General features: G+C 45.7%; 1 protein-coding gene across 1 annotated transcript; it reads left to right on the forward strand.

The window, feature by feature from the left end:
- The first annotated feature begins 2586 nt into the window (after positions 1 to 2586).
- TSPAN15 (tetraspanin 15) lies at positions 2587 to 14007 on the forward strand. Its single transcript, XM_072123709.1, has 8 exons — positions 2587 to 3098; positions 6963 to 7148; positions 7476 to 7550; positions 7668 to 7763; positions 8790 to 8906; positions 10289 to 10336; positions 12357 to 12473; positions 13542 to 14007. The coding sequence occupies exons 1-8, from the start codon at positions 3012 to 3014 to the stop codon at positions 13710 to 13712; spliced, it is 897 nt and encodes a 298-aa protein (XP_071979810.1). The 5' UTR covers positions 2587 to 3011; the 3' UTR covers positions 13713 to 14007.
- Positions 14008 to 14690: the final 683 nt, after the last annotated feature.

Raw genomic sequence — 14690 nt, forward strand, 5'->3', positions numbered from 1 at the left:
CAGGACGCTCACTAATGCCTGGTGCTGTTATGTCCAGGACGCTCACTAATGCCCGGTGCTGTTATATCCAGGACGCTCACTAATGCCCGGTGCTGTTATGTCCAGGACGCTCACTAATGCCCGGTGCTGTTATGTCCAGGACGCTCACTAATGCCTGGTGCTGTTATGTCCAGGACGCTCACTAATGCCCGGTGCTGTTATATCCAGGACGCTCACTAATGCCCGGTGCTGATATGTCCAGGACGCTCACTAATGCCTGGTGCTGATATGTCCAGGACGCTCACTAATGTCTGGTGCTGTTATGTCCAGGACGCTCACTAATGCCCGATGCTGTTATGTCCAGGACGCTCACTAATGCCCGGTGCTGATATGTCCAGGACGCTCACTAATGCCCGGTGCTGATATATCCAGGACGCTCACTAATGTCTGGTGCTGTTATATCCAGGACGCTCACTAATGTCTGGTGCTGTTATGTCCAGGACGCTCACTAATGCCTGGTGCGGTTATGTCCAGGACGCTCACTAATGCCTGGTGCTGTTATGTCCAGGACGCTCACTAATGCCCGGTGCTGTTGTGTCCAGGACGCTCACTAATGCCCGGTGCTGTTATGTCCAGGATGCTCACTAATGCCTGGTGCTGTTATGTCCAGGACGCTCACTAATGCCCGGTGCTGTTATGTCCAGGACGCTCACTAATGCCCGGTGCTGTTATGTCCAGGACGCTCACTAATGCCCGGTGCTGTTATATCCAGGACGCTCACTAATGCCCGGTGCTGTTATGTCCAGGACGCTCACTAATGTCTGGTGCTGTTATGTCCAGGACGCTCACTAATGCCCGGTGCTGTTATGTCCAGGACGCTCACTAATGTCTGGTGCTGTTATATCCAGGACGCTCACTAATGTCTGGTGCTGTTATGTCCAGGACGCTCACTAATGCCCGGTGCTGTTATGTCCAGGACGCTCACTAATGCCTGGTGCGGTGATGTCCAGGACGCTCACTAATGCCTGGTGCGGTGATGTCCAGGACGCTCACTAATGCCCGGTGCTGTTATGTCCAGGACGCTCACTAATGCCCGGTGCGGTTATGTCCAGGACGCTCACTAATGCCCGATGCTGTTATGTCCAGGACGCTCACTAATGCCCGATGCTGTTATGTCCAGGACGCTCACTAATGCCTGGTGCTGTTATATCCAGGACGCTCACTAATGCCTGGTGCTGTTATGTCCAGGACGCTCACTAATGCCTGGTGCGGTTATGTCCAGGACGCTCACTAATGCCCGGTGCTGATATGTCCAGGACGCTCACTAATGTCTGGTGCTGTTATATCCAGGGCGCTCACTAATGCCCGGTGCTGTTATGTCCAGGACGCTCACTAATGCCTGGTGCTGTTATGTCCAGGACGCTCACTAATGCCTGGTGCTGTTATATCCAGGACGCTCACTAATGCCTGGTGCTGTGATGTCCAGGACACTCACTAATGCCTGGAGCTGATGAATGTGCGGACAGTGTGCAGAGTCAGCAGTAACACTGTCTCTGTGCTGCTCCAGCATGAGGATCCCTGTGGATCAGCTGAGTCTGTGATCATACAGGGACACACCTTGGGAGGAGGCACAGCAACAGGCTGACAAGGCCAACCCCTGGTCAGTGCCAGCCCACCACATAAGGAGGAAGCCCACCCATTGCCATCTATTTTTGCCAATAATACAAGCAGTGCACATTGCATGCAGCTGCCCCTGACATCTCCTGCTGCCGCTCACTTCTGGATAATCCAGTTTCCTATTTCCCAGCATGACTCAGACTCATCAACAACACTCCAGCTGCAAGTCACACTACACACCCGCCCATCACAACACATTACACCCTCCTAAACACACCCATGCTAGACCAGTGCACTGCTAAATACACAGCCAGGCTCCTCCTACTGCTACATACACCCCTAGAGCAATCCCTACTATCCCTGCTTACATTCATTCTACGCTACAATCCACCTGTACATGCTCACAGCTGATCCAGGAAGCTGCCGGCAATAGGTAGCTCCTGGATGTAAAGCAAGTCCAGCTACTACCTCCTAAGCAAGAAGGTTCCTCCAGTCTACCTGATCTTCAAGAAGTTTTCTTCACTCTACCTGGGTTGCAAGAAGGTTCCTCCCCTCTACCCGTTCTCCAAAAAGATTCCTCCACTCCACGTGGTCTGCAAGAAGGTTCCTCCGACCCACCTGATTCCCAAGAAGGTTCCTCCAATCTACCTGGTCTGCAAGAAGGATCATCCGCTCTACCTGGTCTCCAAGAAGGATCCTCCACTCAATGTGGTCTGCAAGAAGGTTCCTCCGCTCCACCTGGTCTGCAAGAAGGTTCCTCCGACCCACCTGATTCCCAAGAAGGTTCCTCCGCTCCACCTGGTCTACAAGAAGGTTCCTCCGACTCACCTGATTCCCAAGAAGGTTCCTCCAATCTACCTGGTCTGCAAGAAGGATCCTCCGCTCAATGTGGTCTGTAAGAAGGTTCCTCCGACCCACCTGATTCCCAAGAAGGTTCCTCCGCTCCACCTGGTCTGCAAGAAGGTTCCTCCGACTCACCTAATTCCCAAGAAGGTTCCTCCACTCAACTTGGTCTCCAAGAAGGTTCTTCCAATCCACCTTATTTCCAAGAAAATTTCTCCAATCCAACTGCTCTCCAAGAAAGGTTTCCCTTCTCAACTGGAAATACAAAGAGGTTTCTTGCCTCTAACTGGGCTACAAGAAGGTTTTCCCATTCTACCAGATCACTTGGTCTCTGAGAAGGTTGCCCTACTCAACTGGAACTATAAAAAGTTTACCTGGTCCATGAGAGGTTGTCTCCCTCTCCATCTGGGCTACAAGGTGGTTCCTCGCCCCACATGAGCTGCGGAATAACCCACAGCCTGCTGCAAGGATAGTCCCCTACTACAGAGGAGCCTCTCACTTTTGGTGGATCCCATACACCTGTTCTACTTTCCCACTTGCTTATAGTGTCCAGAAACCAGTGACCTTTGCTCATGGCTACCGGAGAGGTTCGATACTGCTCCAAGTTTCCTTACCTGTGCCTGAAATTCACCCTCATTGTATACAGTACCATATTCTGGGTAAGTAGCCTTATTAATGATGGGTGTCATGATGGGGATCTTGTAATCCCTGTAGGGAGAAATATTGTTTCATACTGGGGAGCACATTAACATATCTTATACCTATCACTATAGTGTCCGGTGGTGTCATGGCGGCCGGTTTGGTCAGGTTTTAGTCAGTAACATATTTACTCATTGAATAAAGGTAAAACACACACAAGAAAAATCAATGAAACTAGCCCGACCAGTTGGAGGGGAACCAATAGTTAGGCGGTTATTCAGTCAAGGTGTGTTTCACTTTGCAAGACCAAAGACCTGAATCTGAACTTGAGTATGTTACATAATGAATAAAGAAAAAGTGACTCATTTTCCTCCAGAAACGAGCACATATGTCCATAGCTTGTGTTTTAGTTCAGATTCACTGCTATAAATGGGACTGACCTGCAATACTGGAGACGGCCTGGGGACAGGGGTGGCACTGTTTCTGGAATTAAGTAGCTGAACCTTGTATAATTTTACCTCCAACTAATTACTTATGTGCATCTACCATGGAGGCTCCCATATTCCGTCTGAATGATACTCTCTATAGTGTCTATTGTATATGGCTCACTCTCTATAGTGTCTATTGTATATGGTAAGAGTCTGTCCCTGCTATTTGTTGCTTTATTTTCTTATGAGGTCCCTTATCAGTTCCTGTTCCAGCAGGGAGTGCCGCGTTATCAGCCACATAATGGCACACCTACTGGAACACGGTCTGGAGACGTTGGGAGTAACTGGAAACTTGTGGACTTGCCACCCTGCGTGATACATTACATTGACTGTATATGTAGGATATTCGTAACATTGTATAAGAGATAAGCGCACCCGTAATCTGGCAAATTGCCATCCCTTGCTACCAGCCACGACCATGATTTCACAGGACGACACCAATTGGGACACCAATCCAGACGCCAATCTGGGAATATGTCCGGGTTGTGCGGCGGAACCCCGAATTTAAACTACGGGTTCGCACATCCCTAACCTTGTATAGTAACGCACCGGGTGTCTATGTGAGGGGTGGCATCTATCATTTGTGAATAGGTTGCCCCAAAAACTGATCAGGTAGTTCCTCTAATTTTTTTTAGAAGTGCATATCTAACACCTACTAAAGATAGCCACATTCCGTACTAGAGCTGCCACCCGGCTTTTTACAGGTCCTGAATGGTGTGTCAGTCTATATGCTTACACAGTGATAGGAGATCAATGTCTGATGTGTCAACCACCAGGACCCCCTTCACGTCCAGCAGAAAGGGGGACGTCAAGATAACCTGAGCTGTCTTTTCTGGCTCGTTCTGTGATCTAGATACATCTATAGCGGGAAAGATGGACATTTGATACATAATGGGGACCATTAATATGCCAGCAATATAATAGGAATACAATGTTGTAAACTCTAAAGCGCAACTTTTTATTTAATAAAGGGCATCTACCTCCAGGATGAAGGACTGTATGCAAACGAGCCCGAGTGGCTCCAGGCTGCATAATGGAGCCTGGAGCCCCTCAGGCTCATTTGCATACAGTCCTTCATCCTGGTGGTAGATGTCATTATGTTTAAGAAGCTAAACGCATGCTGAGATTGGTTGCCAAAGTCCAATTCATGATTCTGACCTTGTATCTTCTGTGAGATGTAATGTTATATACTGTATTCCCTACAGAACATCTATGTCCCCTATCACCCCCCTCCCCCACCCCTAATGCTGGAAGAAGTTTTCTTGTGATAATATCCAAAGATAAAAGGAGACGTTTCCCATGTAATTATGAGAGGGGGGAAGTTTTGGGTCAGGTCGGGGCTTGTGATGGTATCGCTGACATTCCTTCACGTGACGTATGTGGAGTATTGTGTTTATACCGCTATTCAGGGTCAGGAATCTTGTCTTGTCCCTATAACTTGCAGGGTCTCGTGTTCCCTCATTTATTGATTTTTAACTATTCTTAGGAATGGTGGTCCAACACCTAGAGCTCATAGCAATAAAGTGCAGAGCACCAGCTCCCCGGCCTGTGATGTTATATCCATTCATCTGATCAGGCCTGGGTTGTAATACCAAAGATGGCCACTATACCATGTAAAGCGCTGTGCTTAACTGCAAGTGAGGAGGCCACAGCACCCTTGTTATAGTCATAGGTCCTGGGTTTTGCTCCCCACTGATCTGATGTTAATTACCTGCGATATAAATAGATGTTAAAAAAAAATCCTGGAATGTCTCCTTAAAGGGGTTGTACCAAGTCAGACTTATCCCCCGTTTACAGGATAGGGGAAAACAATCTAATCAGTGTGTATCCAACTAAGAATGGGGGTCCTGTACTCACAAATGGGTTTAGTATCATCTATTCAAATTGTGCAGCACAAATGCTTGGGCATCTCCGCTCCCATTCACTGTCTATGAGAGCACTGGAGATATCTGAGCTCTGTGCTCAGCAATTTTCGATGCTCCCATAGTATTGAATGAAGATGCTTCCTGCATCTCCAATCTCCCACTCCAACCATTATCATGATCGGTGGGGTCCCAGTAGTCAGATTCGTACTCCCAATCCTATAGACAATCAAGTTCCTTAGATTTAAAGGAAATCTACCACCAGGATGAAGGATTGTAAACCAAGCATACTGACATACTGGTGTGCACCCCCTCTGGCAGGATTTTCTCTTCTTTTAGCTTCTTATGCCCTGGTATTTGCAAAAACAGGCTTTTAAAATTATGCAAATTATTCAGAGGCTTTGGGCTCCATAGATGTTTATGGAGCCTGGAGCCCCTCCGGCTCATTTGCATTATTTTAAAGCATGTTTTTTCTTAAAAACAAATGCATAGGAAGCTTAATGAAGAGTGAATCCTGCCAAATGTGGCAAACACCGGTACGTCAAGGCGCTTGGTTTACAATCCTTGATGCTGGTGGTAGATGGCCTTTAAGATCTTTGCTAAACAAGACCCTTCATTGATAAAATTCCAATTCTGTTGTGGTCATGTGATGGACACAGAGGTTTGTGGCTTGTTACAAGACCACTCACATGACTTGCTATAACGTTGCATGACCAGGAAGTGTAAAAGAAAGACGAATAATAATGGTCCTATTCAATGGCCACAAGCGGAGACTTGGTATAGAAAGCCACAAATGGTCCTACTTTAGGACTCTGAGCTCAACCTTTGTATTCCAAATATCTGGTATAAAGAAGGTTGTATGATCTGGTGATGGTGTGTAGGTCCCAGAGATGAAACATCCCTTTAAAGGACATTTACCACCAGGATGAAGGATTGTAAACCAAGTACACTGACAATACTGGTGAAAATACTCTGGCAGGATCTGCTCTTCTTTAAACCTCCTATGCCCTTGTTTTTAAGAAAAAAGAAGTTTTAAACATTATGCAAATTAGTCTGAGAGGCTCCAGGCTCCCATGAACCCCTCAGGCTCATTTGCATAATTTTAAAGGGCCTTTTTTTTTTTTTTTTTTTTTTTTAAACCAGGACATAAGAAGCTAAAAGAAGAGCACACCAGTATGTCTGTGTGCTTGGTATACTTACATAATATCTGCTCCAAAGTCATGTGACAATGAGCAGAGAAGAGTCATATTTGCATGAGATGAGTCAAGTTTAGGGGTTTGCAGAGGAAGCTCAATTTTGCGGTTCTGTAGCACCTAGAAACATTGGAAGTTTGTAGTTCTGTAAGCTACAGACAGACACCTGGTTGTAGATGTCCTTTAACCTGTCTTAATAATAACCCAGCTTTCCCAGGAATGGAATGAACAAATTTGATAACATTTTAACTGAAACTGATGTTTCAGTAGTTAATATATTGCTAATAAATTGTTATAAATCCTATAAGAATAATACATTTCTGATTTCTCTCTCCCTCCAGCTGGTCGGCGCTTTTGTCCTGGCTATTGGGATCTATGCGGAAGTTGAGCGGCAGAAATATAAAACGTTACATCTGTTCTTCCTCGCTCCGTCCATCATCCTCATCCTGCTGGGAGTGCTCATGTTTGTGGTTTCCTTTATCGGAGTCTTGGCCTCGCTCCGGGATAACTTGTGTCTGCTCAGGGTGGTGAGTGCCCTACTTAAGGACACCCGACTTACAGACGACCCCTAGTTACAGACGGACCTCTCTGACCTCTGGTGACCTCTCTGGATGTTACTATAGTCCCAGACTGCAATGATCAGCTGTAAGGTGTCTGTAATGAAGCTTTAGTGATAATCTTTGGTCCCATTACAGCAAAAAATTTTGAAACATCCGATTGTCACTGGGGCAAAAAAAAATTTTTTTGGGCTGGATCTACAATTATAAAATATACAGTTTCGACTTACATACAAATTCAACTTAAGAACAAACCCATGTATTTTATTACTGAATTGTATTATTTTACCTTTGCAGTTCATGTACACTCTGGGGCTCTGTCTGATTGTGGAGCTGACTGGAGGGATCATTGCCTTAATCTTCAGAAATCAGGTAAGGGCTCCCCCTTCCACCACCCTGTGCCGTGGTCTTACCCCCTTGTGCCCTGCTCATAAGGAGGGATCAGCAGGGCTCCGCATCCCTACTCATGGTGTCTTTCTCTTATACCAGACTATGGATCTGCTGAATAAAAACATTCGGAAAGGAATTCAGAATTACTACGACGATCTCGACTTCAAAAATATCATGGACTTTGTGCAAAAACAGGTGAATGTTCACTTTGGCGCCGAATTGCCTTGAATTAAAGGGAATGTACAAGATATGTAGGAGGTGGCTAAACCGCATCCCTGTTCCCCCATTTGGAGCATGAAATGTTACTGTTTGTACCAATCCCTGGGAAATGCACATGCAACGTGTCTCCAGATTTTACCATATTGAACTACCGCCCCCCCCCCCCCCAGGTAGGGGATGAAATGTCCTTACTAGAATTCCTTATTTTACGTGAAATCTCCCCGGTTTACATATATAATATCTGCTCCAAAGTCATGTGACAATGAGCAGAGAAGAGTCATATTTGCATGAGATGAGTAAGGGCAGCACAGTGACTCAGTGGTTAGCATTACAGCCTTGCAGCGCTGGGGTCCTGGGTTCAAGTTCCAGGGTAACATCTGCAAAAAGTTTGTATGTTCTCTCCGTGTTTGCATGCATTTCCTCCAGGTCCTCCGGTTTCCTCCCACACTCCAAAACATACTGGTAGGTTGATTAGATTGTGAGCTCCATTGGGGACAGGGACCAATTTGGCAAACTGTGCAGCGCTGCGTAATCTGTATAAATAAAGAATTATTATGAAAGTTTAGTGGCTGCAGAGGTAGTGTCACTTCAGACACCTCATTGTTGCGGTTCTGTGGCACCTAGAACATTGGAAGTTTTCTGTCTGTAGCTCACAGAACTAAAAAAGTTCTACAGAAAGAGGTGGAAAATGGATATTTATCTGCAGCTCGCATTTGCAACTATGTATCAAGCTGTCTGTATCTCGGGTTGAGCAGCTTCCAGAACCACAATCCCGAAGCGATCTGAAAGAAGAGATTCTTGCCTCTAAAGAAGGCATCTGAATTACCTCTCCCCCTGCAGCGTCTAAACTTGACACCTCTCAGGCAAAATATGACTCTTCTCTGCTCATTTCCAGATCTTTATTTCGGCTTTTAATTGGGTTTTTTTTCCCAGTAAATGGGGAAGTAACAGTTTTTTATGTAGATTCTGTATTGTTACTCACATGGTATCTGTTGCTTCCAGTTTAAGTGCTGCGGAGGATCCGAGTACACAGACTGGGAACTGAACCAGTACCACTCCTGCTCAGCTCCTGGACCTCTTGCATGCGGAGTCCCTTATACTTGCTGTATCACCAACAAGGTAATCCACATCCTAACCAGTGTCATCTCCTGCTGTGGATGACTAATACCATGTCCTATTGTGCAAGGCCCCATAATTGTGCTCAAAAGTTCTCAGGGATGAAGCGGTTTAATGACAGGAGGAGGAAGAACATGGAATCCGTGGTATTTTGGTGCTTGCTCCATGTGGAAAAGTTTGTATTTCATGTTGTATCCCAAATGGGAATATGTGGCTTCTTCCCAACTAGAAGGTCCAAAACTTTAGAAGATTCACAAGCAGGGCTGGATTATAGGCGGGACTCCAGGGGTGCGCGCCCCGGGGCCCCCACCATCCTGCTCCTGGGGTGGGCCCCCACCATATGGCAAAAAGTCACATAGAACAAGCAGTTCTGAGGAAGGGGGCGGGGGGGATATTTGAAACTCCAGGCCCCCTTGTGTGTAGAGACAGGGCTATTCTCATCTTCTAATCCAATCTACTAACAAAATCCATCCTGATAAACCAGGGATATTACTCCTAGATCCTGACAACGGGACTGTGTTATATTCTTATATTTGTTGTCTATGGTCTCTGTCCTTCTTTTTTATGAATCCAAACATTATTTTTGTAGTTTTTATAGCCTCTCTCCTTCTAATAGCCAACTTTCAAAATGATGCTTATGAGCTAGAAGGGCTCTGAGAGGTGTTACCAGAGCCCCTCTGTGCTTCAAAGGCTGCTACACATTCTCCCTCAGCACACCCCAGGGCATATCGGTGCTGAGAATGAGCCATTTGCTTGTTTTTTGTTTTTTTGTTCTTCCATCAATTTACTGTGAGTGTGATGGCACACGTGGCGTTTTGAACGCGTTTTTGGCCCGCTTTTAAGCAGTCCGTTAAAAACCGCATGCGTTTTTGAAAGGTTTGACCAATTATCTTAATTCAAACTGGTTCAAACGTTTTGTGACGGACTGCTTAAAAACGGGCCAAAAACGGGCTCAGAACGCCACGTGTGCCTCCACCCTTAGGGATGGATCAGATAGATGGCAGCGCTGTCACGTAGATATATACTTGTAAGAGCCGCTATAGCATTTGGGTGGTTTTTGCCTTGGATACTAGATGATAAAGATTTTCCCTGCAGGCCCTGGGGGTGTGGCCTTCACTGATAAAAGGGATTGTATTGGATTAAAAAAAAAAAACGTAACCGCACGACTTGTGTCAATACACGGCATTGTGTGTGAATGGAGGGATGTGGACACTGGAGCTGGACTCTCCCATTAGTCAGATGCAGTTTAGATGCCATTGACTCTTGAAACTTGATCGGACAAGTCTTTTCTGCCGCTGCGGGATCTGTACAATCCAGTTTAGCAACTTTTAAGATCTTTGTAACCCGTTTCATCCCAGTGACCGCTGCCTCCATCTTTCTTGCAGACAACGGTGATGAATACATTGTGCGGATACCAGGCCATGAAATACAACGTATGTACTGTATGGAGATGACTATCTTTTCAACAGAGCGAACGTTCTGATAACCGGCACTTTAACTCTTTATTCCCCAGTAGAAACATGTATGACTCATATATGACAGATCATATAGATGCACAACTATAACCCCCCCAAGGCTATACATGAACATCTTGGGAATGAGCAGCCAGTCAGTTCCCATATGCAGCACCTGCTATTGTTCCACTTCATATCCTCCCCCCCACATTTAACCCTCCACGCTGTGAGCTGTGTAAACACATCTTTGTGTATTCAAGGCCTCCATCTTCTTTAAAGGGATTTTCCCATGAAACCAGTTATGGGCCTAACATGCTGATCAGTTGGGGTCTCCGTTATGGGACCCCTACAGTTCACAAGAACAGGGGATCCGTTGTACCTCCGTCGGACCCCTGGCCCCCCCCCCCCCCCCCCCCCCGTAGATGAGCTGAGCAGCCGGTTGCACATGGCCGTGCAGCCCCGTTCATCTCTATGGAGCTGACGGAGATTGATAAGCCCCCTACTTTGGAATCTCCATCAGCTCCATAGGAATGAATAGGTCAGTCCGGCCACGCACAGCCGGCTGCTCCACTCATCTCTGGGAGCAATGAGGAGTCTGATGGAGAGTACAACAGAACCCCGGATCTCTGGGGATCCCATCACCAATCAGCAATGTAGGGCCTTAACTTGTTTTGTGACAGAACACCCCTTTAAATGTTAAATTAATGTTATTGTTTGTTTGATGAAAAATGATAAATTTTTTTCCAATGTACTTTATGTATCAATTCCTCACTTTTTTTTCCTTGCATCACTGCTTACTGTCATTCTATATGAAGCTTTATTAAAATCTGACCATGGTCACACAGGTGCACGGCTCATTAGTATCATAGAGGGTAGTCGGAGCTGTGCGATATGTGTGACCACGGTCAGATTTCTATCCACTAGAAGTAAACAATGAAACTTTCTATAGATTGACAGGAAGCAGAGATGTAGAAAACCATGAGGAATTGATACAGAAAGTATGGTGGAATATTGTATAAACTTTCATTATACAAATAATATTTATTTGCTTAGGGTACATTCACATGGCCATCTGGGGGGATGTATATGCATCCGCGTAAACGTCCACATAGACGGCCCTGTGGCGGTATGGTGCCACAGGTGTGGCGCCGTACCGGGGGGGGAGATGGAGCATACTCTATTTTTCCCAGTGTATGCGGCACTTTTCTCTATGGACAGGGCAGAGGTCAACTCCTCCTCTCCAGCACACAGCGGTATGCCCGCCAGGCTGCAGCCGGGAGAATGTACCCTTAAATGGGAATAACCCTTTAAAGGGGTTCTCTGGAGGTGGAAAAACATGGCTGCAGTCTTCCAAAAACAGCACCACACCTGACCATGGTTACTGCCAGTACTGCAGCTCAGCTGTATAGAAATGAATGGAGCTTAGTTGCAATACCACACACTACCCATGGTCAGGTGAGGCGCTGTTTTTGGAAGACTGCAGCCATGTTTTTCCACCTCCAGAGAACCCCTTTAAGTCCTTGCTCTGCTGTTCTCTGAACTCTCCACAATGCAGTGCTTCACGGTCCCTCCGTCCGAGTAACTACCTAAGTCTTCATCCAGATGCTGGTTTTAGTTTACTTTCTTGGGACACGTGAAAGATCAATACAGAGAACTAAGAGCACAGCAGTGTTAGGAACATGCCTTAGTGAACATAGAGATGCTACAAACATGGAATATAAATCCATTTTTCACAGTCCTGCTGCTACACACAGGTGTGATTATATCAATGGACTAAGCAAAATCCCAAATTCACCATATCACCCATCCTATTCTGAGTGTCTGTTCACCGTCCAACCAATGGGTCAGATCATAAAGCTGTGTTCTTGTGTCTCTACAATCATTAGTGACTCTTCTTTTAAGATCACGGTCTTGTATCTGTAGTCCCTGACCAGTAACTTCCCTTCTTACCATTATTACCATTGTCCCTGTGACACCATATTGTCCCTCTTGTGTCCAGAGACAGGCAGCTCAGACGTTCGTCCATGTCCGGGGCTGTACGGATGCCGTCATTATTTGGTTCTTGGATAATTACACCATTATGGCCGGAGCGTTGCTGGGAATCCTACTCCCGCAGGTCAGTGTATATAGTATAGTATGTAATATGTGCACTTTATGTATTTTGTGGTGGTGGGGGTGGTAACGATATTACCACCAGCTCTAAGCTTGTATCTTAGGTTCTGACCCACAGCTACAGGAGAAATAATAGTCATTAATAGTTAATAAATACAGATGAAAAGGATGTTGACTTGTGCAAGAGGTCCTGGGTATGGGACAACCCCTTTAATAAGGTTCTTAAAGGACATCTACCATCTGTTTAGTGATGGTAGATGTGTCCTAGTAAGAAGTCAATAAGAAACATTGTTCTTCAGGATGTCTTTTATTATAACTCTATATCCTGCGATTGAGATATAGTTATGCAAATTACCCTGGGGCGCCTGGGCTACGTCACCCGAATACCTAAGGATGCCTATGGGGGGCACTAGCGGCCCCATCTGTCACTTATATATCACTTGTGATTTGTAGGGGGCGCTAGCGCTACAGGGGGTGTGTATACATTAATATACTAGGCTCCCTGAGGCGCTCGGGTGACATAGCCTGAGCACCCCAGGCTAATTTGCTTAACTATTATAACACTATATTTCCGTGGGATATTGAGTTATAATTAAAAAAAAGTCTTTAGGAACGATGTTGCTCATGAACTTTTTGGGGCACATCTACCCAATGTCCTTTTAAAGGGAATCTGTCAGCAGTGTTGGGTAGCATACCCTGTGTATGTTGTAAGAAATGAAAGGTCCTGTGAAAACTGAAGTACTAACCCAAGTCTTTCAGCTTGAAGAGCTTTCTGCTCCACAGCCCCGCCCCCTGACCTCAGACTGTGAGCTGTGTCAGGATTTTGGTTGGATACTTTTAACAGTCACTCAGCGAGGGGGAGGGGCTGTGGGACAGTGCATTGCAAAATGCAAAAAGCTCTTCAGGCTGAGGGAGCTGCAAACCTGGATTAAAAATTCACTTTTCGTAGTCCTGATCCTAAACCTTGTGCTGCGTGCAGTATAATAAAACTGGTTCCCTTTAAATATGAACTGCAAGATTGTATATTTTATACATTTTTTTTTTTTTTTTTACACTAATGTTTATCTTCTAGTTTCTTGGAGTACTCCTCTCGCTTCTTTACGTGACCAGGGTAGAAGACATGATCAGTGAATGGAACACCTCAGCCGATGTCCTCCTGGAGGGTGAAGCCACCAAACCTGACATCGAGTTCTCCTCCGTGGGCTGCTGCCGCTGCTATCCCGGGCAGGAGACGTACGCCTGAGTGCCTTCACCAAACAGCAATTATCCTGCTAACAAACACTAAACCTTAACCCCAGAGCTCACCTGGAACATTGGAAAGGTCCGCTCCTACAGCCGGAGGACTACATTTTCCGGTTGACGATCTAGACTTGGATTTTGCCTGGTCTGGGTAGGACACCACTGCTTCAGGTTCTCAGAGACTCTGTAAAATGAATTCAAGATATAAAGACCCCATCAAAGCGATGTCTAAGGAGATGTCATCTCGGTTACGTAGCAAATAGACTGCATTCTATGGTTTCCAGGTGAAAATTGTCAACGTTTTCCACATTACCTGCACTTTTCTCTAGCTTTATGGGGGCAAAAGGAAAACTTCTTACCTCACGATCGTTTAGCAGGGTTCATAGAGCTAGAAAATGAGGCCTTAGGGGGGATGTCCACTATTTGGCTGAATGGGTAAGGTAGCAAGGCTTTACTTACCCAAGAGCTCCACCACAGGTGATGTAAAGCATTACATGGGGTCTCTATATAATTCATGGGTGTGCTGGGTCCTCCAGGGGACCCATTAGTTAATGTAGGACCTAAGTTAGGAAGATTAACAAAAAAATGCAGTGTTCCAGTATCCGTTTTCTAAATCTGACCACTCTTAAAGGGATTCTGCTTCTAAATAAAGGGATTTGACGTGAATGCTAAGATCTGACCTGTGTCTACATACATTGCCTGAGAAAACTCTGTATGTACACAAATAGATTTTTAGCCGGTTTCTGGGATATATTACAAAGGACCTGTTTGAAACAACTTTATTTATAACATTCAGTAATTGTCATTACTACTGCGCGTCTTGTAACCGGCTGAGACGGACACATAACCAGTTATATTTTGGCCTCACATTGGGTTATTTTTGTATTGTAAAACCCGCAGGCCGAGTAGGTGCTAAATCTCGCCCTGGAACCTCGTAGATCTGCAGGATTTTTTTTGTCATGTTTTGTCTCCTGTCGTGTTT

The sequence above is a fragment of the Engystomops pustulosus genome, chromosome 9, assembly GCF_040894005.1.
Source record: "Engystomops pustulosus chromosome 9, aEngPut4.maternal, whole genome shotgun sequence".
Taxonomy (NCBI): Eukaryota; Metazoa; Chordata; class Amphibia; order Anura; family Leptodactylidae; genus Engystomops; species Engystomops pustulosus.

Coding starts and splice junctions, on each gene's coding strand:
- TSPAN15 (XM_072123709.1), top strand. CDS start 3,012: ATGGCTACCGGAGAGGTTCGATACTGCTCCAAGTTTCCTTACCTGTGC. Junction 7,764..8,789: donor TGGACTTTGTGCAAAAACAG/GTGAATGTTCAC, acceptor TGTTGCTTCCAG/TTTAAGTGCTGCGGAGGATC. Junction 8,907..10,288: donor CTTGCTGTATCACCAACAAG/GTAATCCACATC, acceptor TCTTTCTTGCAG/ACAACGGTGATGAATACATT.